Genomic DNA, 26187 nt, shown 5'->3' with positions numbered 1-26187 from the left:
GCTTCCGGGGGGGAAGCAGTTTCTAGTTTCTAGAAACTAGTTCGAAGTTTCTAGTTCGAACTAGAAAAAGCAGTGATAGAGGAGTTTCCATGATACATTAAGTGGAAAAACAAGGAACAGGATCCTAAACCTTCCAGTTCCAGCATCTCTTTATATGCTGAAAAAAATCACTGAAGACCCCAAGAGCCTTGGCCTATATGGGTTATATCTGTCAATATTTACTGTGCTGGAAGTAAAATGGAGGGGCGCCTGGGTGGCTCAGTCGGTTGGGCATCCGAGTCATGGTTTTCACTCAGGTCGTGATCTCGGGGTCGTGGCATTGAGCCCCATGTCGGGCTCCGTGCTTAGTGTTGAGTCTCCTTGGGATTCTCTCTCTCTCTCTGTGTCTCCCCCCTGCTTGCATGCTTTCTCTCTCTCTCTCTCTATAAATGAATAAATGAAAGTCTTTAAAAAAATTTTTTTAAAGAAATTAAAATGGAGAAGTGTTTAAATATTTGTTAAATCATTTAAAAACAGGGACCCCTGGGTGGCTCAGCAGTTTAGCGCCTTCCTTTGGCCCAGGGTATCATCCTGGAGTTCTGGGATCAAGTCCCACATCAGGCTCCCTGCATGGAGCCTGCTTCTCCCTCTGCCTATGTCTCTGCCTCTCTCTCTCTCTCTCTCTCATGAATAAATAAAATCTTTAAAAAAATCATTTAAAAACAGCCATAATATTAAAAGGTAGTGTTAATAATAAAATGTTATTTTAATGGATTAATATTTTATGAAAGATAACTATATTAATTTATGAAAAGTAACATTAATATTTTAATGAAAGGTAACTATTCTTCCCCTCCAAAAAAAAACTTAGTGAAAGGATTGGTATTGAGATTTTTTTTTTTTTTTTTTTTTAAGATTTTATTTTGGGCAGCCCAGGTGGCTCAGCGGTTTAGCACCTGCCTTCAGCCCAGGGGTGTGATCCTGGAGACCGGGCATTGAGTCCCACATCCGGCTCCACGCCTGCTTCTCCCTCTGCCTGTGTCTCTGCCTCTCTCTCTCTCTCTCTCTCTCTCTCTGTGTGTCTCTCATAAAGATAAAATCTTAAAAAAAAATTTATTTTTAAAGTCATCTCTACACCTGATGTGGGACTTGAACTCACAACCCCGAGATCAAGAGTCACAGGCTCGGATGACTGAGCGAGCCAGGCGCCCCTGTGCTGTTTACATGCTTGGCAACTCTCTTTAATATCGGACCTGATAGAAGTCAGCTGAATTTGCCTGTCGGCCTCGGAGGTCAGTCTTTTGCAAAATACCATGTCCTGTAGCCTCTGGAAAGCTCTCCTCCGCGGGAGAGGAAAGGGGCAGCGAGAGCGCAGTGGGTATAAAAACAGTTCTCATCTCACGGAACCCTTCCAAGGGTCTTGAATATACTCGTAAACTGGCTCTCCGAAAAGAAAAAAAAAAAAAAAGACCAAGCTGATTTTCAAAATGTCCAATGTCCGTGGCGTCAAGGCTGCGGCTGCGGCCCAGGTGCGGGCACCGACCGGCCCCCCTGCGGCAGGACCGCGGCCCCGAGCACCCCAGCACCCCAGCACCTGCCGCGCTTGCCCAGAGGCTCCCGGGGACCCGGGGACAGTGGGCTTTTAAGCCGCATGTCCTTTTGTACTTCGGGATTTTGTTTCTGGTGCCTTCGGTTCTCCAGTCCAAAGGGAGGGAGGGGGAAAAAAAAGGACTTCAAGTGTCTTCCCTTCTTAAGGTGAGCTCCCCAAATGGGCATCGATGACCTGTAATTTGTGAACCTTCTCCCCGTTTGCATTTCTCTGTGGCATCTCCTGGAATCGTTCTGTCCCAGGGGCACTGGTTCCCGCTCGTTGCCCCCCAGACCCCCGCCTGTCCTCGCAGACCCCCTTGTCCCCGTCCCCACCCCCCCAGGAGCTGCAGAGGCCCTGCCCGTGTAGTGCATCCATGTGGCCAATCTGAGCAACTTTGCCTTTGTAATTTGATATTCCAGTGGCTAAAGCGTCTTGTTATTTATTTATTTATTATTTTTTTGTGTGTTGTTATTTCTCAACGTTTGGGGAATTACCCTCCCTTTTTGTGCTTCTTGTGAACGGGAGGCTTCTCTGCCGGGGTCATGCCCCCCACCCCCGCCCCCCAAAGTCGAACACTGCCCGTCTGGCTCCGGGCAGGAGAGCAGAGGCTCTTAGGCATTTTAATAAAATCACACACACTCTTCCAAGATGTCCAACATTGAAACCTTTCTGTACCCATGACAGTCACTTAGCCTGAGGCTTCCTAGGCTGCTTGGTTTAAAAAAGAGAGAAAGAAATGAACATTTTCAATAATTAAATTAACCCCTGGAGACTGGCTCCGTTTGAGAGTTTCCCCCCCAAGAGGTCATGGATGTCTTAGAACCTGTGGTATTTTAGCCACAGGTGGCAGCTGGCTGCACGGGGCCCACTGACACTTGTCCCTTTGGGTTTGGCCAGGGGTTTTTGCGGCAGGGGACAGCCACCCGCTGGGGGTGAAAGCTGATTCTCCAGGACGTGCAGATGCGTCGTTAAGGCTGCAGTTTGTGAGACGTGGCGAGAGAAATAAGAGCATCCTGGAAAGGAGAGGGTGTGCCGGCGACAGCGCCCCGCAGGCCGGGCGGATCACAGTCCCAGCGGCCGTGCTGGCTGGCGACTCCTGCGTACCTGCTTACGGGAGAAACGGAACTCCTGCGGCAGGCCCGGCGTCCACGCGGCCTGAGCAGCCTTGTCACCATCGTCTGGGCAGGTGGCCACGTGCGGAGGTAGCGGTGTGCGGCCCTCTCCAATCCACCCAGCAGGACGCCAACACGGCCACTGTGCCTGCTCCGGGATGCCGGGAAGTGCCCACACCCCCCTCCCGGAGCACCCCTTCTGTACGGTGGGGTACAGCCTGTGCGCTGCATGGGACGGGCTGGTTTTCCAGGTAGCCGCCTGCGAGCGAAGGCAGGTCCGGGTGTTCCACTGCTGCTGGGCAGAGGGATCCACGGTTGGAAACGGGCGCCAGTGCCCATCAGAAGAGCCTTTAAAAAAAGAAAAAAAGATTTTATTTATTTATTAATGAGAGACACACAGAGAGGCAGAGACATAGGCAGAGAGAGGGAGAGAAGCAGGCTCCCTGCAGGGAGCCCGACATGGGACTCGATCCGGTGTCTCCAGGATCAGGCCCTAGGCAGGCGCCAAACCGCCGAGCCCCCCAGGGATCCCTCATCAGAAGACCCTTAACAGAAGGAGGAGGATTCGTGATTTCCACTGCAGGTGGCTGAGTGGAGATGCACGTAGACTCTTTTTGAACCCTCCTCCTGCCACTTAGCAGCTTGGTGACACTGGACAAGTCACCTGCCTTGTGTCCCCTCTGCCCCTTCGATATTCGAATAGTATATTTTCATAATCAAAATGATATTTTGTTTATTTTTTATTAAGATTTTCCTTATTCATGAGAGAGGCAGAGACACAGGCAGAGGAAGAAGCAGGCTCCCCGTGGGTCCCACGCGGGACCCAATCCCAGGACCCTGAGGTCACGACCTGAGCCCAAGGCAGATGCTCAACCACTGAGCCACCCAGGGGCCCCCAAAATGATAATTTAAAAATAACTTTTTCTGTTTTCATTGGGGTATAGTTGACACATAAGCATTGTCTGTATTTAAGGGGTATGCCCTTGGTTTCTCTATTGGTAAAATTGGGATTAAAATAGCTCTGGGTGAGAGGGCAGCGTCCGTGAAGTGGCCGACGTGTCTGGCTTATGGTTTGTGAGCAGCTGGTGTCACCGAGGACCCTCGCTCCTGTCCCCGCCGCACGATGCATTGTGAGTTCTTCAGGCTTAGCCAGTGGGAGGTTCCCCAGCTTGCCGAGGAGCTGGGCTACTTTTGCTGGCTGGGTGGGAAGGGGTCCCCGTGCCGTGTGGTCTGGGTTACCTCTGGGCTAACCTAGCATCGGTCACTGGTCTAAGGTGACTCCGGCCCCAAAGCAGTTGCCCTCTGGGTGTCTTGATTGCCCAGGAAGCCGGCCACTGGGAGCCTTGCCAGCTCCCCTTCTGGCTTTCTGCCCACCCACGGGTGGCTCAGATGTGTGCTCTTCCTTCACCAGTTTCTGACACGGGACGGCCAGAAGGCAGGTGCTGTGTTCCGTGGTGTGGGTTGGAGAATACCCTTCCTGCCACCCCCGCAGCCCCAGCCCCAGCTCCATGCTGCTCGCTGGGAAGACGCAGTGGGGTAGACTAGATGGCCACGCTGGCCTTGCTCAGCACTCTGGTTCTCGTGCTGTGGTTTTTTCATCGACACTTGTTTTCCTCCAGGATTTGCTTGTCCTTTTAATGCTGTCTGCTTAGCCGAGTCTTTGTGGTTTCTTTCACCTTGACCCTTTCTTTCCCCCAAATAAGCCGTCCGCCTTCTCCTCCCTTTCCCACCACGTCTCCCCAGGGAGTAATTTGTTTTGTACGCCGAACCCTGTCTGAGAAGCCGCACTCGGTCCTGCCCATCTGCTCTGCTGCGTCTCACCTCTGCTCTTGATTTCAGGGAGTGGGTTCTGGGCCGTGTGGCAGGGTTTCCAAGGGCGGTTGGCAGGCAGGCGAGGCCCTAAGTGCATTCCCTTGGGAAGCCTCCTGTCTGGGCTGCGGCTCCGGACACTTGAACTTCTCCCTGGCATTGGCCACCTTCCTGTCTGCAGACTACACTTTGCCTACCTGCCTGTGCCCCCCCCCATAGATACCCCACCCCATCCCTGCCCTGGGGGAAGATGTCAAGTTTTTTTCCTTGAATTTAATGGAAATTGTATTTGCTGAGATTCACTGTTGGTAAAATAGCTCTCAGGCCCTTGAATCTTAGACTTACTGTTTTCTCTCAACATCATCTTGTGTGTTACGTTTTTCAGATAGCAGATAATTTGGTAAATAGGAATTATTTTCAGTGTAATCGCACTTTCAAATAAATCTTACATTTTCTTACTTGTGTCTCTGAAAATCAGTCCTGTAGCGATGCCTGTCATAAAGTCATTGTGACATTCTGAGGATAGCACGTCGCATCATAAGCACTATATGTGTGTTGCTGTTAGTGAATTTTGAAGTTGTTATTGCGTGCATAGATCACCTAGACTCGGTCACTGTCTCTTGCACCCCACCCCCTCATTCATCCATCTAGAACAAGGGACCACACACCATTTTTTGGGTATTTGGTAAATAGTTTACTGGACTTTGTAGATAGCATCCTTCTTCCTTCTAGAAATTTCTTAAAAGATACTTCTTAGTCCTGCCCTCCTCTGATGCTTACGCAAAATGGGAACTTAGTATCTGTAGGCAGCTTAATCAGTCGTGGGACCGCAACTCAGTGGCGATAGTGCAGGCTGTCCGTGTTTTCCAACGTCACTACCTCATTTACTCCTTATACTATTTATGGATGCTGTTACGTAATTTGGGGAATCTCAGAGACTTAATGCCACTTGTGATCATGGTGTCCATTCCATTCTGGCTGGGGCAGTGGGAGTGGGAGTCAGGGCTGCCTCTGCACTGGACCCTGGAACCTCTACAGTGCCCCTCGCTCTCTTGTGGCGCCCCTGCCCCGTTCCTGTCTCATTCCCTCATCGGTAAGAAGAAGGGTTTGGACCAGATTATGTGGAGCTCGAGAGTTTTAAAAACCCACACTGACTCTTCTTGTTGCTTTGGAAGGAAGGGCTAGACCAGTACCATCCAATAAAAATAGAATGTAAGCCACTTATGTAATTTTAAAATCACCAGTAGCTACATTACAAGAAAAGGTGAAATTAATTTTAATAATAAAGTTTTATTTAGCCCAATAAATCTGACATCGTTTCAACATATAATCAGCATAAAAAATGATCAGATATTTTCCTTTTTTTTTTTTTTTTTGTTCTGCTACATCTTTGAAATCCAGAGTGTACTTTTATACTTACAGCACATCTGCATTTGGGCTGGCCACACTTCCAGTCCTCAGTAGCCATGTGACTGTTGGCTGCCATCAGGGGCGGCGTGGGTCTTTCTGGAACACCTGGAGTCTCATGACCCGCTTGTGTCCAGAGGAGCCTCGGCCTACATCCTCAGCCAGCCTTTTCATTCTGTGGCTGGAATTTAGAAAGCAGGGACCCACAGGAGATCACCCGAACTTGGGTCTTTTGTAAGACTTGATTTTCTCAAATAACATTCCCCCCTCGGTCTGGGAGTGAGTCTGTTGATGCTTTAAGACGCATTCTGCGTGAAGTTTCGGAGAAGTCCCCCCAGAGGGTGTTCGGGAGGCCTGGCTGCTTCTGAGCGACTGCAGGCAAACACTGAGAGGATGCAGTTTTCCATGATGTGAGGGAACAGTATCAGCTTAACCTTCCATTACCCAGAGCCAGGGTTGGGAGGGGAAGGGAATTTCTTATGGGTATGGAAAATTAAGAAATAAATCAAGCAATAAATCAAGACTTTGTCTTTGTCTTTTCATTTAGTGGAATAGAAGATGAACTCAACTGAATTCAGTGAAGATGTAGAAGAAGGTAAAAAAAAAAAAGCTTCTTTTTAAAAAGTGATTTTAATTTAATATTTTTTATTAGGTCATACATGATATGGTTCAAAAATACAAAAAGTTACGGAGTGAAAAATCAATAGAAAGCCTCCTCTCACGCTTGCTTCCCATCCCCCTCTGCCCGTACTTACCTGCTGTAAATGTCTTATGTATCTTTCCAGAGTTACTTTTTTTAAAGTATCATTTAAAAGATGGTATTTGTTTCTTTCTCTCCATCTCCTGTCTTTCCCCCAAAAAAGACCTTAAAACCAAAAAGTTCTTGCAAGGTCGTTTTACTGTCTAGCACTAACACGGTAAGATAAACATCGCTAGGTTGGAAAGTGCAGTTGTAATGTGACTAGACTCTATTTTCTGAGTGATAGTGTCACAGGGCGCAGTCCGGGAACCCTGCTAATCTCCGAGCGGCCCAGTGGTCTTTCCCACTGAGCCCTATTTCTTCTCTGCCACAGTTCTAAAAAATAACACTGTGAAAGTGGAGACAGAGGCCGAAGATGCTGCCCTGGACTGCTCAGTGAGTTCCAGGTCTTCCGAGAAGCACCCTCTGGACAGCGTCTTCACTGCCCTCCAGGATTCCAGCAAGCGAAAGCAGCCGGGTGGCGATGGCCAGCCTGACTCTGTCCCCAGCGTGAAGAGGCGGCGGCTGATTCCCGAGGTGAGGGCCCAGCCCCTTCCGCCGTTTGCTTGGGCTCTGACCCTCAGATGCTCTCTCTCTCTCTCTCTCTCTCTCGTCTCTCTCTCTCTGTCTCTCTCTCTCTACTTGTGGGCATCTAGGCGACTGCTAAACCCTTGGGCACGAGAAAGCTTTCATTTCAGCTGTCCCATCCTTGGCTTAAATTTCTAGAAGGTGTCTTTTCTAGCTAGAATTCTTATATATGTCTGGATTCATTATGGGGCTAGGGGAGTCTGCAAAGTGTAATCTTCTTTTGATTTCTTTGTTTTGCTTTGCTCCACTTGCTAGGAAGGAGTGTTAAGAAAAGCCTACTGCATTTTACGTAGTACACACTGTACACAGATTCCTGGAAAAGTTGAGGGTTGGGAGGTCTTTTCCTGAATCAAGCCCATCTTTTATATTAGGAGAACTTGTTCAGTGAATCTTTTTGTAAACAGATTCTTTTTTTTTCTTTAAAGATTTTATTTATTTATTCATGAGAAACAGAGAGAGAGAGAGGCAGAGACACAGGCAGAGGGAGAAGCAGGCTGCAGCCCCATGTGGGACTCGATCCCAGGTCTCCAGGATCATGCCCTGGACTGAAGGCGGTGCTAAACCGCTGAGCCACCCGGGCTGCCCAGCAGAATTCTTTTGTAACATACCTGTTACTCCCTAGCCTATAATTTTATGTATGAATTCACTTTATTTTTCTCGTCACCTGCTGGTTACATTGAACTTGACTAAATTTCTTTTTTAAAAAAGAAAACGATTTATTTATTTGAGAGAGAGAGCATGTGCGCTTGCATGCACGAGCAGGAAGGATAGAGGAAAGGGGAGAGAGAATCCTAAGCTGAGCATGGAGCCTCATGCAGGTCCCGATCTCATGAGCCTGAGCTGAAACCGGAAGTTGGACACTTAACCAACTGCACCACCCTGAACTTGGCTAAATTCTAAGAGAGAAAAAGACAACAGAACTGGACATGGTGGCCCCCTCTAGCAACCAGCAGTCCAGGGCGACAAGACACATACACAGAACAGTTAAGACCAAGGAGAGAGAGGCAGCCTTGGGGTATCGGGGTTCTGGCCTAGGATGCTTCACCTCTGCACCTCCCCATGGACCAGCAGTCTACACCTTAAACTCTTAGAAGGACATTTTTCCCAAGCTCTCCAACATAGATTCACAGGCTCTTTGAAAGACCCAGAGAGGAATTCAACTGCTGTCTGACTGTCCAAGAGAGCCCACATTTTCAATCTCATTATCATTAGCCAGAACACCATGGAGCATCAGCCTTGGGACTCTTTGGGTTGTTACTGGTTTGTTTTAAAGAATTAAAACTATTAGGGACACCTGGGTGGCTCAGCAGTTGGAGCATCTGCCTTTGGGTCAGGGTGTGATCTTAGAGTCCCGGGATCAAGTCCCACATCAGGCTCCCTGCAAGGAGCCTGTTTTTCCCTCTGCCTGGGTCTCTGCTTCTCTTTCTGTGTCTCTCATGAAAAAATAAATAAAATCTTAAAAACAAAAATCTATTAGATGCTAGGGCAAATCCAAATAATTGGAAGTACATGGACTTTAGAGATTTAGTGAGTGAGTCTTCAATAAGTAAAACTATCATTTCCTATAATAAGCAAAATGAGATTAAGATTCTCACCAGGATTTAAATATGCATGTTTATATTATAATGAGCATCAGCCAACATTCTATATTATGGATCATTGAGTGATACCTTTATTTATTTGAGGTTTTTTTCCCCAGCTTTTTTTTTTTCTTCCCCCTTAAAAGATCTATTTTATTTATTTATTTGAGAGAGTGAGTGAGCAGGGATGGAGAGGCGCAGAGGAAGAGGGATTCCCAGACTCCAGAGCCTGATGTCTGGCTCAGTCTCATAACCCTAGGATCATAGCCTGAGCCAAAACCAGGAGTTGGACCCCCAACTGACTGCACCACCTGGGTGCCACCCCCTCAATTATTGAATTATTGAGATATAACTCACATACGATGCAATTCACTAATTTAAGTTGTGTAATTCAGTGGGTTTTTTTGTGTATATTCACAGAGTTTTACAACTATTACTATAATAATGTTTTAGAATATTTTCATCACCTTGCAGAGAACCCCTGTACCCAGTAGCAGTCGCTCCCCATTCCTCTCCTTCAGTGCCTGGCGAGTACTAGTCTACGTTATCCCTCTGGATTTGTCTATTCTGGACGTTCCATACAAGTGGAATCATAGAATATGTGGCCTTTTATGTCTTTCACTTAGCATAACATTTTCAAGGTTCAGCATAACATTTTCAAGGATCATCTGGATGAATTCTTCATTTCTTTTTTATGGCCAAATAATACTCCATCATAAATATGCCACATTTTGTTCATCCATTCGTCAGTTGATAAGACATTTTGGTTGTTTTGACTTACAACTATGACTATGACTCAGGGACGCCTGGGTGGCTCAGTGGTTGAGTATCTGCTTTGGGGTCAGGTCGTGATCCTGCAGTCCCGGGATCGAGTCCCACATCGGGCTTCCTGCATGGAGCCTGCTTCTCCCTCTGCTTGTGTCTCTGCCTCTCTCTCTGTATTTCTTACGAATAAATAAATAAAATAAATAAATAAAATAAAAACAAAACAAAACAACCATGACTCATATTCCAACAGTACATTTTAAAAAATCAGTAATGCCCACCTAGGGAAAAAAAAGTTGAAATTTTTTATAACTATATGAGCATTTTAAGTAAATTAATTGTAGATATCCCACCCTTGACTCTGGCCGCTTGCTGTGTGACTTGTGACTCTGGGGACAGTTTTATGTGTGGACAGCAGGTTTCAGTGCAGTGAATGTTGATTGCAGATGAAATCTCAGACTCCTGACGGCGGAGTGAGATGCATACTGGTAGAATGAGAGCTCTAAGATGGTTAGTAGAATAGCTTGTTTGAAAAACATGTAACCAGGGCACCTGGGTGGTTCAGTGGGTTAGATGTCTGCCTTCGGCTCAGGTCATGATCTCAGGGTCCTGGGATCGAGCCCTATGTTGGGCTCCTGCTCAGCTCCCCGCCCCCCCCCCGCCCCCCCCCGCAGCTCGTGTTCTCTCTTAATCTCACTCATCTCTCTCAAATAAAACCTTTAAAAGAAAAAAGAGAAACAGGTAACCATTTTTTCTTATGTTTTATATTACAGCATGATTGATTTATTTATTAATTTATTTAAAGATTTTATTTATTTATTCATGAGAGACAAGAGACAGAGAGAGAGAGAGGCAGAGACACAGAGGGAGAAGCGGGCTCCATACAGGGAGCCTGATGTGGGACTCGATCCTGGGTCTCCAGGATCACACCCTGGACTGAAGGCGGTGCTAAACCGCTGAGCCACCCAGGCTGCCCAGCTCTTGTCATTTTTATAAAAGTCCACCACAGTAAGAAACAAGCACCCCAGGAAGGGATTCTGACCGTGTAGAGGCTGGAGTGTGGCCTCTGTGGACCGTCTGAGGTGTTCCCATTGTCTCCTTGCACAACGGAGCCCCTTTTTATCCTCTCCTTCAGTATGGTTTTGTTGGAATGGCATCACAGAGGACGGAGTGTCCTCACATTCTTGGGGGCAGAGAGGGAAGGAGAAGCTTCTTCTGATATGTATTTTAGTTGACTCCTTCAGTATGTGAAGCATTGGGCTGGAACCCAATTGAGGTTCACGGTGGAGGGATTTCCCTGAGCATCACATAAACGATGGGAAAGTTTCAGAGGCCTCTCAGTTTGGTGAGGCAGCAAGCTTCAGCTGGGACTTCAGGCATCATCCTGGAACTCTGACACGTTTGGAGAAAAGGGAACCAAACTGTATTTGAATATTTCTAGTATCACTCGTCCAATTTACATATTCTAGTTGGGCATTTATGTTTACTTTTCATTAGATTGGATATAGCAGGCAGTTCTAACCTGTTAGATTCTGGATTGGAAAAGACATGTTAAGTCTGGATTTTATTTTGAGGGTTTCACTAGTTTTGTTTATTCTCCTTACTATATGTAAGGTAAAGTGGATATCCACGCACTCCTTCCTGTTCTGCAAAAAGAATATATGTAAGTACAAACCTTTTGAAATTCTTGAGGTCCTTGTAGAAAGGTGTCATGCGAATTCAAGGCAGTATTTCCTTTTAAAAGTCTGTGTGAGTTGATGTGTCAGTAAATCAATAGCCTCAGAACCCTTGGGATTTTAGAACAATCCCATCAGTTTTATGAAATTCTAGTATATGTTGATTTTTCAAAATGGCACTAGTTCTAATTCACAGTGAGTAGCCCTTGATCCTTCTCCCCCGAACCTTCTCTGATCCTTCTTACATATAAGGTGGCAGGATGCAGGTGGTGGTTGGGGGCAATGTATGTGGCTTTTTTACCGGAGTGAAACAAGAGGATCCAGGAGGCTGAAACAAGCGATAACCCAAAAAAGTGGAAGAGAAGTTTATGACCAGTGACCGAGTGCCTTCTTGACAAATGGCACCATTTCTTGTTTAATCCAAAAGACAAACCAGTGATGAGAGAAGTAATAGCTCTACAGACAGATGCGACAAGTCAGGCATAGAAATTAAAGTGCCAGGATCCAGTGGGGCAGCCTTGTTCCTGGTGCGAAGTATCAGGAGTGATTGGGATCACTCACTCCCTGCGCCTGGGGAGGCGAGCCCCACCTCCTCTGGTCCAGCCTGTACGAAGAGTCCATAGTTACCTCACATTGGTTTCTTGTGTGTGAGGGAGCCCAGCACAGGGCCTGCCCCAGCTCAGCCTTCAGAACTGCCTCGCAGTCCCCATCTCCAGCCTCCCCCTCCCCCTTGTGTCAGCATTCACCTGCCTCCCTCCACACTTACCAGAACCAAAATGGCATGGAATTGCCAAGGGAGACCATCTGACACCCCTTAGGACGCCCCAGGCTTGGCGCCCTTGATTCCGAACCCCAGCCACGTCAGGACATAGACCACCTTCCATCTTCTCCCCCGAGCCCGAGGAAAAGGGAAGAGGATGAAGGGAGGAGGGTAGGATTTGAGTGCACCTTGATGCCAAAGGTACATCACATTCAGATTCCTGTCAGTGCTGACGACTTGTTCAGAGTGACGTTTAGCACAATACTTCGAAGAAACCTAAAACCTCCCTCAAAAAACTAAACAAAAGGCTGTATAAAGACTTACTTGGCACCTCCACTGGAAAAGGCTTCATGGCCAAATAGAGCAGATGTGGGAGGTGAGTAGCCAACATTTTTATTGGTAATCATCTTTTTGTTCACGGAAGTGGGGGCAATCGTCAAGAGCTGCACGCCAGGCAGGAGTTAGCTTTGTTCTCCTGGGGTTTTTCATTTCATTGTTTGTTTTTAATTCTAGAGTGTCACTGTGTTTTGTTTTTCCAACTGGAGAATGGAAATGTCATCTCACTCATTCAGTGCAAACATACTGAATACCTCCTAAGCGTCAGTGGCTCTGCTACCAGCTGGAGATTCAAAATAATTTCTGTAACAACCGCAGCAGAGAGGTGCTGTGCCATTCCCATTTTCTCGGGCTCAGAAAAGTTAGTGCTCGCGAGCCTGCTTGGTTTCAGACTGGGCAGTTCCACCCCATGCTGGTGGCCCCCAGGGCTGCGCGGTGTTTGTAAAATGTGGGGAGAAGTCCCTGAAGGTGTCTGGCCTGACCGTTTGCTCCACTCCTGGCCTGTCTCTTCTCCAGTGTAATTGCTTTATCTCCCAGATTTGTATTTCTTCAGGCACCAGGGCAATTTCTTCATCTGTTAACAGTATAAGGATGACCCACAGGGTAAATGCCATGAGGTCAGGGACTGTCTGGCTTGTCCTCCGTGTCCCCGGAGCCTTGCATAGTGCCTGCCAGATGTTGGGCACTTCGTACTATTTGTTTCCTGGCTCTGGCAGGTAGAGAGCTTTCCAGGCCTTATTGCTAACTGTGTCTGGTCGTTTGATGATGGTAATGGTGAAGAGAAAAATTCTCTTGAAAGTGAAAAAGGTAAGCACCACCTCTGCCTTGATTATTCATTCATGTGGGAGCTGGGGCGGGGAGCAGAGGTATGCCACCCCCCCCCACCCCTCCGGAGCCCATTCACTTGGTTGGCCCTTGATGCCACATGAATCCTCTACTGCGTACTCTCTGGAAGACGTACTCTCTGGAAGACGTGCTGCTTTCTTGGTGTTCCAGTTTGCCAACTCTCTGGGCACCATTTAGCCACTCCTCATTTGTCGAGCTGAATTCGGTGACTGCTTGGATTTGGAGTCACGAGGCAAGATGTTTAATGCTTGGAGCATCTCCCTGGTGACCCAGTCCCTGGGATGTAGCTGGGCAGGGACGCATGGAATCTCCCCTAAGTGGCCTCTTTACCCTCACTTGGAGCCCAACAAGCTCTCTTTTTGTCCATATTCCCCAGCAGAGGGAATTTGGGCATCATCCCCTCTTGAGCCTGAGGGTGGGTGCTAGCAGTAGAATGAAATGCCCTGGCCCAACCCAGGAGAGATGCTGGCACCGCAGAGCCTGAGCTCTGCTGCAGAGTTCCCATATGGCTGGAAGATGAGCCTCGGAGAATTGGGAATGGTGTCAGCCAGATACCCAGTGCCAAGTAGCACAGATTTAAAGATTTCTTGATACTCCTAGACAGCTGAGCAGAGATTTTATCATCAGCAGCAAATGCAGCCAGCCCGTTGTCGCCTTGGCAGCGTTTGCGGAATTAATTGGAACACTGAGTTGACAGGACACCAGCGTCGGGATATCTAAGAACCTTCTCTTTGGTGCTTCCGTTGTGTTTTGTGTGGAATTGTGTATCTAAGGTCTCTGGGAGTGAGGAATGTTGCCCTCTACTGGGACTCTAACTTAATATTTTATTCAAGCAAGTTAGCCAACAATGTTTCTAGTTGATGGCAGTGTTTCTAACATACTTAGTAGAAACTGAAATATTTTTATTAATGATCCTGAACAGTGAGAGTTTTAGAGGGGATTTCCAGTTCTGATACACTTTGGCCTTCTGCCTGCTGTAGGAACGTGGGGGAGAGCGGTGACTTCTCTTTGTTATTGGCATTTCGACCATTCACCCAGAACATTTTCCCTGTACTTATTCTCCTTACTGGATATTAATTGGGGCAGACCTCTGTCTAGAATGTGGCACTTTTGCTGCATTGGATGTTTCTGGTGACCTCTGCACAGAATCTTATTTTATTTATTCACTTATTTTTAAAGATTTTATTTATTTATTCATGAGAGACACACAGAGAGAGGCAGAGACACAGGCAGAGGGAGAAGCAGGCTTCCCGCAAGGAGCCTGATGTGGGACTCGATCCCAGATCCTGGAATCACGCCCTGAGCTGAAGGCAGGTGCTCAACCGCTGAGCCACCCGGGTGTCCCCAGAATCTCATTTTAAATGTATTAGTGGGATCACTTGTAAAGCAAAGACCCTTTTTCTAAAACGACTCATAATGTATTTATGATTTTTTTTTTTAGCGATTGCCGTTAGAAACTCAAATTCCTCTATATTGGTAAAACCTCATGGTAATCTCACGAGCCACAGGACTTTCAAAATTACTTTGGTGTAATTGAACTTAATGGTGATTAAGTTGCTCACATTTAATTTACGGCCTATGGGAATTAGCAAGCAAGGCACTTTGAACTATCAGGGCCCTGCTTTTGTGACCCCACAGTCACAGATTCTGATAGAGGAATACAGCTCACATACGTGGGTTTGTACGTAAATACACAGACAGAAACGAAATAGAACTTTCCCTCGTTTTCTTACTATATGCCGTGCACCCTGGTATTTTCAATTCTGTTCTTTTTTTTTTTCCTCCTCCCTGCCTTTTTCCTTCTTTCTTTCTTCTCCTGGTTATGAACCAACAAATGGGTCACGATCCATCCATCGTTCCAGACATACTATGTTTGGGGTGAAGATTTTTATCTCCATCCCTCCCTTTCTCCAGATTTCTGGTGTGTGTGTGTGTGTCTTCCTCCCCTCATAATCCTCTGTCTTCTGCCAGAAAGGCAGGACAAAAGATATGTAAAGAGCTTAAAACCCCACCTTCATTCAGTGTCCAGTACTCGTCCCCACCCCCCAGCCTTTGGGGCAAACAGATCCCCGAGAAGTGCCTTCTATGAGTGATTTACCCTGATGCCTTGTACTGGTAGGCAAGTCCTTTTGTGTACTGACTGAGGGTAATCTTTACAACTAGTTTATTTTTATTTATTTATTTTTTCTTTACAACTAGTTTAATCAAAGGCCCTGTGTGTTATCTCTGCTCTGGCTCAGGAGTAGCATTGCTTAGTAATAATTATATTTTAACAGTGAATATTTATTAAGCACTTACTCTGATTCAGACAGGGCTTTCCGTACTTGATCTCATTGCGTCTTCATAACTACCCCGGGAGACCTCCTGTCCTTTACGCCTGAGTGTCTAGAAGCCGAGGCACAAAAAAATCATTTGATTTGGCCCAGGTCACGGAGGACCTCCAGAGCTGAGATCTCACCCACACTTTTATGCTTCTCTACAGACGTGTTCTTCATAAGGCTCGTGGCCTATCCGAACAGCTCCCTTTTCTTAGATGTGAGAATGATAGAACACCTTGGCCTGCTTTAGCCATCCGTGCATGTGGCTGACAAACGTTCCCGAGCAATTCTGTGTCCCAGGCACTTCGCGAGGTGCTGGGTGGGGAAGGGCTCGGGAATGGCCTGCTCCCATCACGTCAGCAGTCACACAGTGCGATGAGGTTGCAGGCAGTGGGGTGAGGAGACCCCAGGAGGGAGAGGCTCAGCCGCAGGGCAGGCCTTTCACGGGTATTCTCGCGCCGCCCCCCTGCCCCCAGCAGGCCCCTGGTCCTCTGTCCTTGAGAAGGAGGAGGGATGTAGGAGGGCCAGGTGCCTCTGAACCCTCATTTGCTTATACAAACAAACCCTAAGGAAAGTATTGGCCAGCTCCATGGCATAATTAAAATTCCTCTATCTTCAGGTTCTTACAGAGTAAAGTAGCTTTTCTTTTTTGCATGGTTGTTATCAACAGAGAGGCAGGAGAAAAATCAGCCTGTCTCTGTGAGTCAGATTATTCCATTATCTAAAAGACTGGGGAAAAAAAAAAGAGGGACCAGGAAGTAGTTCATTAATTTAAAATACAAAGTGAAATAGAACATGTGGGTGGTTGAGAGAGATCAAAGTCCTACATGTTTATGTGGCCTCGGTCTCTGTTTTCATCTAGACCTGCGTATGGAGGGGAGCTCTTTAGAAAGGCAGGCCTTCCAAGATGGACCTTGGCACCACTGTCTTGCTCACCTGCCATTATAAATCTAGCCTCTTGGGACTGTCTCTTCTCCCTACCCTTTTTAGGCCACAAGAGAAAAACACGTCATGTACTGTTTTGTGCTGGCATTAGTTCCCCGAAGACTTAGACATGACATTGAATCTGCCTGGATGAGACAGAGTGAGAGCAGACACTGTCTTCCAGGCCTTGGCTACTCAGAGAGGACCCACAGTGCCAGAGAGCTCTTTAGAAAGGCAGGCCCAGGGACGCCTGCCTGCTCAATCAGAAGAGCATGCAACTGTTGATCTCAGGGTCGGGACTTCGAGCCCCGAGTGTTGGTTGTTCAGATTACTAAAAAAATTAATAAAATTAAAAAAAGAAGAAGAAATAAACGCAGGCCTAGGGACCAGAATCTGCATTGTAGCAAGATTCCAGTTGAGATTCATAGGTATATTAGGGTTTCAGAAGCACTCGCCTTGGCCACCTTTTTTCCAACCACATTTTTCCCTGGGTGTGGAAACATCCAAAGGATGCACTTTGTTCTTTATCAATTTTGCAGTTGCCCGGCACACACACCTGTCCGTGAAAGCAAACACTTTGTGCTTCAGGCCTGTGTGGTCATTCCCCTGCACCCACCGCTGCTCGCCAGTTAGCTCTTCTTAAAGCCTCAGAAACACCTTCCAATAAGTTTTTGGGTCAAGTTTAACATCTGTCAAAAGCAGCTTTACTAAGCTGTCTTATTAAGTTAGGACTGAAATGCAGTGAATGGCACGATGTTTAAAGTGTAGCATTTGATAAGTTCTGACGTGTGAGCCCATCACCATGATCAAGATAATAAACATGAATCACGAACTACAATTAAGTTTCCATAGGCTCCTTTACGTCCTTCCTCCACCCTCAGGAAACCATAATCTGCTTTCCCACAGTATTGGTAGGTTTTTATTTTCTAAAATTTTACATGAACGGAATCCTGCAGTATGGCCTCTTTTGTTTGGCTTCCTTTAGCGTAATTATTTTTAGAGTCCTCGTGAGTACTGTATCAGTTCTACTGCTGAGTAGTATTCCATTACATGAATGTAACACTGTTTGTTTATCTGTGTATTGATAAAATTCTGGGTTTCCAGCTTTTGGGTGTTTACAGATAGGGCTACCGGGAGCATTTGTGTACAGGTCTTTGTATGATCATGTGTTTTCTGTTTGCTTGGTAAATGAATATCTAGGAATGGAATACCAGATTATGTGGTCCGTGTATATTTAACTTTTTAAGAAACTACCAGCTGTTTTCCAAAGTGGTCATACAATTTTATGTCCCCACCAGCAGTGTATGAGACTTTTAGTTCCTTCACATCTCCGACACTGGGTGTTGTCTTTTTGTTTGTCTCCATTCTGGTAGGGATGATAAGGGATCTCCCAGTGGGTTTTAATTTGCATGCAACTTATTAATATCTTAATAATCTTTATATGTTTATTTGCTACTTATATATGTCCTTTGAAGTGTTTATTGAAGTCATTAATTGGGTTGTATGTCAATATTGAGTGTGAGAGTTCTTTATGTATTCTGGTTTATTTATTTATTTATTTATTTATTTATTTATTTATTTATTTAAGGCTTTTTTTTAAGATTTTATTTATTTATTCATGGGCAACACACACACACACACACACACAGAGAGAGAGAGAGAGGCAGAGACACAGGCAGAGGGAGAAGCAGGCTCCATGCAGGGAGCCCGACGTGGGACTCGATCCCGGGTCTCCAGGATCATCCCCTGGGCTGCAGGCGGTGCCAAACCGCTGCGCCACCGGGGCTGCCCTGTATTCTGGTTTAAAAAAATTTTTTTAGGGACGCCTGGGTGGCTCAGCAGTTGAGTGTCTGCCTTTGGCTCAGGGCGTGATTGCAGAGTCCCAGGATCAAATCCCACATCGGGCTTCTTGTGTGGAACCTGCTTTTCCCTCTGCCTGTGTCTCTGCCTCTCTCTCTCTCCCTGTCGGTCATGAATAAATAAACAAAATCTTAAAAAAAAATTTTTTTAATAAAGATTTTGCTTATTTGAGAGAGAAGGACAGAGAGCACGTGTGAGGTGGGAGTACAGAGGGAGAGAGAGAAGCAGACTTCCCCGCTGGTCAGGGAGCCTGATTCAGGGCTCGATTCTAGGACCCCAGGATCATGACCTGAGCCAAAGGCAGAGGCTTAACCACCCAGATGCCCCTGTCCACAATACATTTTGGGTTAATTTCTTTATATGGTATGCTTATGATGGAAGTTTTTGTTTGTTTTTGCATATAAATATCTAATTTTTCAGCATCATTTGTTGAAAAGATTATCTTTTCTCCATTGAGTTGCCTTTGGGCGTGTGTGGAACAGCACTTTTCCATATATACGTAAATAAGCCTCTTAAAATGTTCGGTGGGGGGGGCTGGCAACAGGGGAAACTACTGGTGAAAGCAATGAGAACTCTGGGTTCTCAAAGGGCCAAGGTGATTTGCTAGCTGGTGCTGGAGCTTGGACTCAAGCTTTGAGGTCTTTAAAGGGGATTTTGGGGGTGCCCTGGGAGTCCAGCAGGACTGGACTTGCAGAGTGCGCCTGCGGTGCTGGGGTGAGCTGAGGAAGTAGTCCCCGAACTCAGTTTTGTGGAGTTTAGTTTTCTCACCATCCTTTGCTGAGCAAGGCTGGCTAGTACCTGGCCAGGACCCCTGGAGAGGCACAGGAGAGGCACTAATTCATTACCTACAGTGGCTGCCCTAAGACGCTGGGGCTCCCCTGGAGAGTGGCTGCCGGACCAGCTGCAGACAGCCACCTAGAAGCCCGGGGACCCGGTTGCCTCATGCGCTCCACAGCTGCGCGGGCTCTGGGACGATCCCGGCCAGCCGTGTTCCAATCGCAGGTGTCCCTGCGGGCAGCGCAGGGGTTGGCCTGTGCTCCCCGCTGGGCACCTCTGGAGCTGTCCTTTCCGGAGCTGCTGCAGGCAGGGCTCACGGTCCCCACCTGAGAGCCAGCCGCGGAGCCCAGGTTGGAGAAGCCACAGGAAGCTGAAGCCTTCGGGTCCCCAGGAACCCCAGGGGCGAACTGGGGGGGCAGTGTCGCTATGGGCTATGCAGCACTGGCGCTGCAGAGGGAGCTGGGGCCGAGGCTGCACGCTTGCAGGCGGGGGCCCCCCGCTCTGGGCCTGGGCCCTGGCCGGGTAGGACCTCAGGGCGGCCTGACATGCGGCCTAACACCCCATTTGTTTTGCAGGCGCTCCTCGCGGGCATGCGCAACCGGGAGAACAGCTCGCCCTGCCAGGGCAACGGGGAGCCGGCGGGCAGGGGCAAGGCCCTGGGCATGGGGTGGCCCGGCGACGAGGAGCCCTGCAACGACGCGACCGCCCCGTCCTACAAGAAGCCTCTGTACGGCATCTCGCACAAGATCATGGAGAAGAAGAACCCCCCGGCTGGGGATGGGCTCAGCACCTACGAGCTCTTCGAAAAGGCGAACGCCAGCAACAGCCCGTCCCCGCTGCGGCTCCTGAACGAGCCCCAGAAGCGGGACTGTGGGGGCGGCGGCGGCGGGGTGGCGGCGGCCAGCGATGGGGACCCCAACATCTACTTTCTGATCCAGAAGATGTTCTATATGCTCAACACGCTCTCTTCCAACATGTCCCAGCTGCACAGCAAGGTGGACCTGCTGTCGCTGGAAGTGAGCCGCATCAAGAAGCAGGTGAGCCCCAGCGAGATGGTGGCCAAGTTCCAGCCGCCCCCCGAGTACCAGCTCACGGCGGCGGAGCTCAAGCAGATCGTGGACCAGAGCCTGTCGGGCGGCGACCTGGCCTGCCGCCTGCTGGTGCAGCTCTTCCCGGAGCTCTTCAGCGACGTGGACTTCTCCCGCGGCTGCAGTGCGTGCGGCTTCGCGGCCAAGCGCAAGCTGGAGTCGCTGCACCTGCAGCTCATCCGCAACTACGTGGAGGTCTACTACCCGTCGGTGAAGGACACGGCCGTGTGGCAGGCCGAGTGCCTGCCGCAGCTCAACGACTTCTTCAGCCGCTTCTGGGCCCAGCGGGAAATGGAGGACAGCCAGCCCGGCGGCCAGGTCGCCGGCTTCTTCGAGGCCGAGCAGGTGGACGCGGGCCATTTCCTGGACAGCAAGGACCAGGAGGAGGCCCTGTCCCTGGAGCGGAGCAGCACCATCGCCTCGGACCATGTGGTGGACACGCAGGACCTCACCGAGTTCCTGGACGAAGCCTCGTCGCCCGGCGAGTTCGCCGTGTTCCTTCTGCACCGGCTCTTCCCCGAGCTCTTCGACCACCGCAAGCTGGGCGAGCAGTTCAGCTGCTACGGGGACGGCGGCAAGCAGGAGCTGGACCCGCAGCGGCTGCAGATCATCCGCAACTACACGGAGATCTACTTCCCCGACATGCAGGAGGAGGACGCCTGGCTGCAGCAGTGCGCCCAGCGCCTCAACGATGAACTCGAGGGCCTGGCGCTGGACGGCGGCAGCGAGGGCGAGGTGGCCCGCGACGACTGCTACGACTCCTCCAGCCTGCCCGACGACATCTCCGTGGTCAAGGTGGAGGACAGCTTCGAGGGTGAGCGGCCCGGCCGGCGGTCCAAGAAGATCTGGCTGGTGCCCATCGACTTCGACAAACTGGAGATCCCGCAGCCCGACTTCGAGGTGCCGGGTGCCGAGCGCCTGCTCAGCAAGGAGCAGCTGCGCAGCATCTACGAGAGCAGCCTGTCCATCGGCAACTTCGCTTCGCGCCTGCTGGTGCACCTCTTCCCCGAGCTCTTCACGCATGAGAACCTGCGCAAGCAGTACAACTGCAGCGGCTCCCTGGGCAAGAAGCAGCTGGACCCGTCCCGCATCAAGCTCATCCGCCACTACGTGCAGCTGCTGTACCCGCGCGCCAAGAACGACCGCGTCTGGACACTGGAGTTCGTGGGCAAGCTGGACGAGCGCTGCCGGCGCCGGGACACGGAGCAGCGGCGCTCCTACCAGCAGCAGCGCAAGGTGCACGTGCCGGGCCCCGAGTGCAGGGACCTGGCGAGCTATGCAGTCAACCCCGAGAGGTTCCGAGAGGAGTTCGAGGGGCCCCCGCTGCCCCCCGAGAGAAGCAGCAAGGACTTCTGCAAGATCCCCCTGGACGAGCTGGTGGTTCCCTCGCCCGACTTCCCGGTGCCTTCGCCGTACCTGCTGTCGGACAAGGAGGTGCGCGAGATCGTGCAGCAGAGCCTCTCCGTGGGCAACTTCGCCGCACGGCTCCTGGTCAGGCTCTTCCCCGAACTCTTCACTGCCGAGAACCTGCGGCTGCAGTACAACCACTCGGGCGCCTGCAACAAGAAGCAGCTGGACCCCACGCGCCTGCGGCTCATCCGCCACTACGTGGAGGCCGTGTACCCGGTGGAGAAGATGGAGGAGGTGTGGCACTACGAGTGCATCCCGAGCATCGACGAGCGGTGCCGCCGCCCCAACAGGAAGAAATGCGACATCCTCAAGAAAGCCAAGAAAGTGGAGAAGTGACCGGTGGGGGGGGGGCCCATCCCCACCCTCGGGGACCTGGCGGTTCTTTTAGAGCACGAGGACGGTGTCCACAGATGCGCACCTTATGTCCGTGGGGAGCGGCTTAGTCCATTTGCACACGTGAACACCACCCAGCCACAAGCGAGCGAGGCCCTGCGCTTGGTCTCTCCCCCTCCCGACTCCTGTCCTGTGTCCCCGCGGGGCAGCCGCAGCCGGGGAGGGCGCTGAGCCCAGAGAGTAGAGGGGCCTCAGGAGTAGGGTTCTCCCCTTGGCGGCGTCCCCCCGCCCCCTGCGATTTCAAATGCATATTCAGCAGCTCTCCTCTCTCCCGTTCTTCTTCCCACATTTTACATCTTCCATTTTTATTAAAAAAAATTTTTTTTTTTAATTAAAAAGAAACCCTTTTTAAGGGGAGAAAAGAAATCAGTGGGCTCTTTGGGGGGCGCTTTACTTAGAAAAATTATCTCTTAAATATTGGAGATGAAGTACTGTAAGATGACTTCAGTTGCTGGGATTCTTTTTTTTTTTTAAAGATGGTTTCAGATTTATGAAATTTTTAGAAATGCCATGTTCCTGCATGATGGCTAATAATAGCTCCGGGTGGCATAGAGACCGATTTTACTGACCTTGTCTTTTACATCCGACTTTGGAAGAGTCCAGATGCCCCTTGGATGGCAGTAGAGGGGATGGAATAGTGTGACGTCCTTTCCCACCATGGTTGCATTCTCCCTTCCGCTGCGGTGCTGAGGAAGGGGCCCACTCACGCGACCTGGCCTATTCCTAGTTGCCATGTCGGTAGAATGTTGTGCTCACTCTCTGTAGACGAGAACACTGGATGATGATGATGATGATGATGACATGAATGTAGATAGACGTGGAAACACGTACACGATGTCATTCTGAGCTGTGTCCTTCCACTGCCCCCTTCCCTCTCTACACAAGGATGCTGTTTGGCGGGGCGGACACATTTCCTTGAAAAATAGTGTGTGTGTGAATATTTGGCTTCTTGTTTGATTGAAGGAGGGGCCCCTCTGGGCTCTCCAGAGCTGTTTACTTTCCGTGTGTGTATTTGTGCAACACCCGGGTTCTGGGAGCTGTCTGGTGGCTTCACCACGCCTCAGTGTCGGCCCCTCCCGTCAATAGCACATCCTTGTTCCTCAGGGCAAGCCCAGGCCTTGGGCCCTCTTGGGGATACCTGGCATTGGAAGGTCACAGGTCATTCAAATGGGGCTCCCCTGTCCCTTCCCAGGGTCCACTCAGCTGTCCCCTCACAACACCCCCCCCCCCCCAAAGCTCTGCTGCCCTACATCTGGCCGGTCCCGTGGCCTCGGAGTCAGACCTCTCTTCTTTCCTCATTGCTGGGGAAGGTCAGACTGCTCCAGGCCAGTGGCGTACTCTCCAGGACATCCCGTCAGCAAATTCCCCAGCAGGTCAAGTCCTGAGAAACAGTATTTTTTACCTACCTGACCTTGGGGTCCAGCTCCCTAAGAGGGAAAGGAAACCGTGTAACTCAAACTGAACACTTCATACCAGAAACTTAGAATATGAACTGAACCACACAGGGTCATCCTGAAATCCTTGTGGAATGTTGCAGATTTAATAACCTAGTGGCTTAATGTTTTGCTACCTTAAAATGCAGAAATAATAGAAACAATCTGTGAATTTTGCCTGCACCCAGAGGGCCTTTTTCTTTCTTTCTTTCTTTCTTTTTTTAATGACAGGATTTTGAGCAATGTAAAGTTGCCAATCTGACTTTAGTAAATTTGCTTTTAAATGTCATTTACAGATTATATCTGTTGAAACTGCAGACCTAAATTATTGAAATTTTAGAAATGCACAGGGACTTAATGACTCTCTCTCACACACACACCCACCCCCACCCACATGTGCACGCACATTTCTTCTTACTAAAAAACTTAAGTGGGACGAAGGGGACCTACATGAATAAGGAGCTCAGCCTCTTTGTGCCTGGAAAGAAGGGACTAGAGCAGCCAGGAAACTCCCCCCCTCCCCCCACTTGGGCCTTTCTCTATGCCTTAGTCTCTCCAACACACACTTGCGCGTGCGTGCACACGCCCTACCCAAAGACGGCAGTGGCACTCTCGCCCGCCAGCCCTGTCGTGGTTGGAGAGTGCCGTGGAATTTGTCCTGGTCTCTAGGATGTGTCCGAGAGGATTCCAAGCCATGTGAAAATTGCCCCGCTTTCTAGAGGGTGGACTATGACCCTACAACTTCAGAAGCACAATCATTTATTAATAATAAAAAGTCCTATCTCCCCACGTCAGAGAAATCAACAAGTTCTAGGAATGAAATGTGTTTCTTCACAACCTAGAGCATGTTCAGTTTTTGGAAACTGCATTTTGGTGGTTTCCTTAATACCTTCCCTGTGTAGGGCTTCCCCCCACCTCTGCCCCTTGCCTCCCCCTCCCCAACCCACCTCTCACCCCACCTACTCCCCCACACCTACCCCCCACCCCCACCACCCCGGGCCCAAATCTTAGAGTCCCTTTCAGTGAAGAGAGGTGGACACACTCTGGGAGTTGTTTCCTGTCCCTCTGGACCGTCTCATCAGGAAACACCTGCAGCTCCTGCGTCCGTCTGTATGGTGTCCTCAGTTCTCCAGCCATACAGGTGGGCTCCAGGGCAGTTTTTTATGTGAAGCAATAGAAGTACAAGATACTTAACTTTTGTTTTCAAAATTTACTATTTTCCATAAAATGTGTCGGTAAACCCCATCCTCCTCCCCATCTAAACTCTGGGTTTTACTTGCTTGTTTTTGGATTATTTTTTTTTCCCCTTTGTATCCAGAGGACTAAAGAATTAGCACAGACACATTCTGATGTTAAGTAAAATAGCAAGTCACAATAGGTGGTAGTGACCCTCGTTTTCTCCGTTAGTAAGTCTTAAAAGAATGTATGAAGGTAGTCATGAATGTACTGAGTGTTCTAATCCTGCTTCAGTTCACTTTGGCTGTGTCTACATGACAACAAATGTTTGACAGGGAATAAAGTTGTGTCTAGTGTCATGGGCGTTAGTGTGCCCCTCCCCCTTCAGCGTTGGCCCCAGATCTTCCTTTTTTTTTTAAGTTTGGGTGGAGGGGGTAACCGTCGGCAGCAATCATCAACCAACCAATGGGATCTACTTAGCGGTGAAAGGCTTCGCCGCCGTTTAAATGGTAAGTCACTGGCCTGACCTCGCCGCAGCGTGGCCCCTGGGGTTCCTCCAGAGATGGCCTCAGTTTCCACCTCCCCCCCCAAATGTTTGCTTCTTGTCTGATTGCAGTGGGGTCCTGAGACCCCCGTTTGGAGGTCCTTGCGATCTCTCCCCCTGCCCGGCCGTGTGGCTAGCAGTAGGAAGTGGGGGGGGGGCGAGGGGCTGTTAATGCCATTTGGAAATACTTGCCTCGTGTAGATCCAGCCTTAATGTTCTTCTGACATCCCAGTGAAAGCAGACCCTGCACAAAGTGGATATCAGAGTTAATACTGTGAGGAGACAAAATAATGAGCATAGTTTTACCAAAGATAATGAAATACCGCATAATGTCTGCATCTTACCATTGATTTGAGTGCATCCTTAGGAAACTGAATGTAACAAAAAAACAAAACAAAACAAACCCAGGACATTTTTGGAAATTGTATGCTCTCTAGCAACTTTGTGTGAATTTTTATACAAGCACTGTTTTATGAGTTATATAAAATGTTATAAAAATAGAAAAAAAGACGGTCTTCGTAACCTCTTGTTTTCTTAGGGCCCAGGGCTCTCGGAACCTGCGCTGGTCTACGTGTCTTTCCCTGTGGCCGCCTCAGCGCCTCCCAGGGGAGGATGTGAATGTGGGGGGTCGGGGGGGGGGGTGCGTCTCGGCCTCTCAGGCTTCCACACCCTGGGTGTCGGGGCACCGCTCACAGGATTTCAGTTGGCCACAGCTGAATGACTGAGAAGTCGCCAAATAAATCCTAGCCCTTTTCTACACAAACCACTTCCTGGCCACGGAGTGGGAGGTGCATTTGACCTTTTCATACCTTTCCTGGTTAGGTGCCAGGCCAGCCCTCTGCCAAGCGAGCAGAGCTTCATTTCACTCATTTTTTTTTTCCCTCCTCACTTGGGATCAAATGGGATTTAGTTCCTCAAAGCTAACATATTATTAGCCGATAACAAAAGGATGCATGTTTTTTCTTCTTCCCTTTGGCTAATTATAAATTACTTGACACTCGTAGTAAAAATATCTCCAGCTGGCAGAGAAACATTGTTTTTGGCCAACGGTCCCAAAGACATAAACTTGCGGCTTG

The 26187-nt window shown here is 49.1% G+C and overlaps 1 protein-coding gene across 1 annotated transcript in view; it reads left to right on the top strand.

Moving 5' to 3' along the window:
• BEND3 (BEN domain containing 3) overlaps positions 1–25621 on the top strand; it is a 34937-nt gene extending 9316 nt beyond the window's left edge. Inside the window, exons 2-4 of the mRNA XM_055330858.1 lie at positions 6446–6493; positions 6972–7174; positions 19643–25621. Coding sequence (XP_055186833.1) covers positions 6457–6493; positions 6972–7174; positions 19643–21901 — 2499 coding nt within the window. The 5' untranslated portion in view covers positions 6446–6456 and the 3' untranslated portion in view covers positions 21902–25621. The remainder of the gene's footprint in view (positions 1–6445; positions 6494–6971; positions 7175–19642) is intronic.
• Positions 25622–26187: the final 566 nt, after the last annotated feature.

The sequence above is a fragment of the Nyctereutes procyonoides genome, unplaced genomic scaffold (assembly GCF_905146905.1).
Source record: "Nyctereutes procyonoides isolate TBG_1078 unplaced genomic scaffold, NYPRO_anot_genome, whole genome shotgun sequence".
Lineage (NCBI taxonomy): Eukaryota > Metazoa > Chordata > Mammalia > Carnivora > Canidae > Nyctereutes > Nyctereutes procyonoides.
This window is presented reverse-complemented; position numbering and strand designations above follow the sequence as displayed.